Source organism: Homalodisca vitripennis, chromosome 2 (genome assembly GCF_021130785.1).
Source record: "Homalodisca vitripennis isolate AUS2020 chromosome 2, UT_GWSS_2.1, whole genome shotgun sequence".
In the NCBI taxonomy this organism is placed as follows: Eukaryota; Metazoa; Arthropoda; class Insecta; order Hemiptera; family Cicadellidae; genus Homalodisca; species Homalodisca vitripennis.
Window position 1 is genome coordinate 177,595,148 of NC_060208.1, and position 3,464 is coordinate 177,598,611.

Genomic DNA, 3,464 nt, shown 5'->3' on the forward strand with positions numbered 1-3,464 from the left:
CTGAGTTATCTGCAGAAACAATTAAACATAATAATTATAGACCAAAAAACTTCATAAGATAAACTTTAATCCCATCATTGACAAATATACACATTTTAAAACGGTATGGCAGGTAGATCTTAATGATGATGATAATATATACATAAAATATACTCTTAACCATATTAAAATGTATTAAACATGAAAAAAACTCTATTTTATTCAGTTTGTTACGTTGAAACTTTTATTATTTTTCTTGGATAAAACAATTTAGGCCATAATTAATTAATAATGGATATAGACTAACTTAAAAACTATTCATTCAATTTGAAAACACCAATATTGGTTCATCTTAACAATAAATTTCAAACACTACAATATTGTGAGGTTAGCCTATTTTTTAAGTATTCTTTGATGATAGTTGAGAATATACTTTACTTAACAGATCCTTGTAATTAAATACACATTGTTTACTTAGCCGATCAATATCAAGAATCAGTTAATGTACAGTCCAGAAAACATTAGGTGCAATCTTTATATTTATGAAATGATAGAAATTGTCATATAAAATGCAATTTTCTTTACTTGACCCTTGGAGATGAAATTATAATTACATCGAGGTAATGACTTTCCGTTCCTACTTACACTATACATTGAATAAATTACATACTTACAAAACCGGCTTATTCTAATGTCAGACGGCCCGCAGCGTGGGGCTGAATCTGAAGACGTGTTGTGGCGGATGAAAGTAGGGCGGGGGCGGCAGCAGTACCAGCTGGGGGTGGTGAATCGGGGGTGGAGGAACGTAGCAAGGCGCCGGAGGCTGAGGTATCGTCGGGGGTGGCGGACTACGAGGCTTGTCGGGGGAGATGAGGCTCTCGATGGTGAAGGCTCTCTTAGGCCTCGGGGGAGGCTCCGAGACGACCGACGTCAGGGTGGTTACAGGAGGTAGAGGCTCCACCGGGATCGTCGGTGGCGGCGGCGGCGGAAGAGGTTGAGGAGGCGCCGGAGGAGGAGCGAACAAGAATCTGTTCATATTTGCCAGAGCGGCCAGTTCATTTTCTAACCTGTCTTTGTCGGACTTCATCAGCTTGAAACGTTTCCTTCTTCTCAGAAGAGAGCCGTTCTCGAACATGTCCAAGGCGGCAGGATGGAGCGCCCAGTAGGCCCCCTTGCCGGGGCGGTCCGGTCGTCGCGGGATCTTGACGAAACAGTCGTTGAAGGACAAGTTGTGACGGAGGGAATTCTGCCAGCGCTGGGTGTTGTGGCGGTAGTACGGGAAGCGGTCGCTGATGAAACGGTAGATCTCGGACAGCGGGAGCATTTTGTCCGGAGAACTCCAGATGGCCATCGCCGTCAGGGAGATGTAAGAAAACGGAGGTTTCTGGTCCCCGTAAGACTCGCGACAAGGCCGAGGCATCTTCTTTCTTCAACAATATCGCTGTATCATCAGCCGAAGTCACAAGTCCTCGAAATCTTCGCAGATCTCGGAGTCACAATGTACAGTCGATGTTGACCATGGCGGTGAACAAACACTGCGCGGACAAAGCACACAAACACTCAGTGAGAGAACAAACAGCGTGGTGCTGAGGTGGGTTCGCGCTCAGAACTGGTTAGAAGTGTCCGAGTTCACACCTCGCGGCTATCCACTGTCGTTCTATTGGAGTAGAGCGGGCGCCCAACCACACAAGTGGGCGGGCCGGGGGGGCGGAGCCTACCCCTCGTCGAGCCGACCCTCCCATTGGTCGAGCCGGCTTTATACTCTTGTTATTCCATTAAATGAGCGCTTTTTGTTTACATTCTGGCGGCCTCAAAGAGATCGATGCTCCGCGGGCGGTTCCCAATAAGTTAGACACAATTGGAAGAGAGATCGGCTTGATGAATTGACACCGCCGTCGACAAAGGGTAATGAAACCTCCGCTTAGACGTCTTGTCCGACCGATAAATAAATCAAATCAATAAATGTTCCGGGGAATTAGCTCCGGAATATGCATGGGCCGAGCGTAGCGGATTCAGGAATAGAAAGAGGTGTAATTAGTACAACACCTGCGACCTGGTGGCTATTACTATTACTGACTTATTGATTCAATCAGGCTATAGACAACTGAGGAGTGGCTCATCAGCAGATATCTATTGCCCGGATGGGTAATGAATACCCCGCTTAATGGGACTTGTAGACCGCCGCGCCGCTTTATTGACTATGATACCCTTTATATCGGTAGGATCAATGGCAGCTCTGTCTGGGGCGGCTGGACTTTGAGCTTGAGTTAGAGATTGCGCAGGTCCGAATCGTGAACGTTATTGTAGGACATATTATCTATCAGTCTAGGCTACATTTTTATATTCACTCTCCTCTTACTTAGACCCCTGATTTTGGGAATTGGGAAAAGTAAGATTAAAATGAGGACTGGCCTCTTCAAAAAATTGATTGGCAGATAGTATACTTTAGTGAAAAATATTATTTACTTAAGTATTTTTTTATGCAAATTTTAAAGCAATAACTCTATTCAATTAAATCCATTTTTGTTAAAAGATTCTTTAGCGTACTACCTTTAAATCCATTCTTTTAAGTCGAATTATGAATATTATTAGCATATACTCTACGTTATGAATGTTAAGTTTAGTTCCAGTTCACCTTCCTATTAGTGCAGTATCTGGAATCTGACGTGTCACGGACTTCACTCTGTCAACTCTTCCCGCTATATAACTTAGCTACGTTATATGTGAAAACCCCTAGGTTAGTTACATTTTATAATTAATATGTAGATAAACAAGATATTTGGTCTTTGTTGTAAGCTCATGCCACAGTTTACCACTCAAACTACTCTATAATTTTGTATATATTCTAATATTCTGTTTTTCTCTCTTTCAAGCTTTTGTGGTCAAACCATCTATAACTTTTTTATTACGTGTTAGCTCTATATCGATGGGTGTTTTTCTTTCGTTTCCATCAGTGCCCATTCCGTACTGATAGCTTTGATAGCCGGAAATAATAGATACAGTAAGTTTTTAAAGTTAAGCGATCTCCATTCTCGTAAAAAAGGTAGATTATACTTCCGCAGAATATAAAATCTCATTAATAACGAGTACAGAGTGAGTGTTATCTTACATAAAACTGCAAGGTTTGTGTGGACTAACATAATGGACCCAACATCGTGATCGGTGCTGTTATAGTTGTCTTTTTTTTTCTTTTTTGTGTCATGATCATTTGGCTAATGCCATTTATTGGTCTTTTCATATTCATATTTCATGGATAGACGTCTTAAAATCTGCTCCGTGTGGGCCTAATTTGGCTTTAAAGGTGTAGCCTAACATTGTTTTCTTCTGTCTGACACATCGGAAGTCACCTTTAAGCCGTTGGTCCTCAGGTTAAGTGTTAGAGAGGGCTACTTAGCCCTAACTTCGCCTGCTAAAATAAGACATATTTACTTTATTTACTTCTTTTACACTTCTTCAGAAAAGGGGACAGGAAACTGCAACATTAT

At 41.9% G+C, this 3,464-nt stretch overlaps 1 protein-coding gene across 1 annotated transcript; it reads right to left on the reverse strand.

Moving 5' to 3' along the window:
* Positions 1-248: 248 nt before the first annotated feature.
* On the reverse strand, positions 249-1,616 carry LOC124353370 (fork head domain-containing protein FD4-like). Its single transcript, XM_046803212.1, has one exon. It carries the CDS (start codon positions 1,397-1,399, stop codon positions 674-676), a length of 726 nt encoding a protein of 241 aa, XP_046659168.1. The 5' UTR covers positions 1,400-1,616; the 3' UTR covers positions 249-673.
* Positions 1,617-3,464: the final 1,848 nt, after the last annotated feature.

Excerpts from the sequence above, each read along its gene's own strand:
- LOC124353370 (XM_046803212.1), bottom strand. The coding sequence starts at position 1,399 with ATGCCTCGGCCTTGTCGCGAGTCTTACGGGGACCAGAAACCTCCGTTT.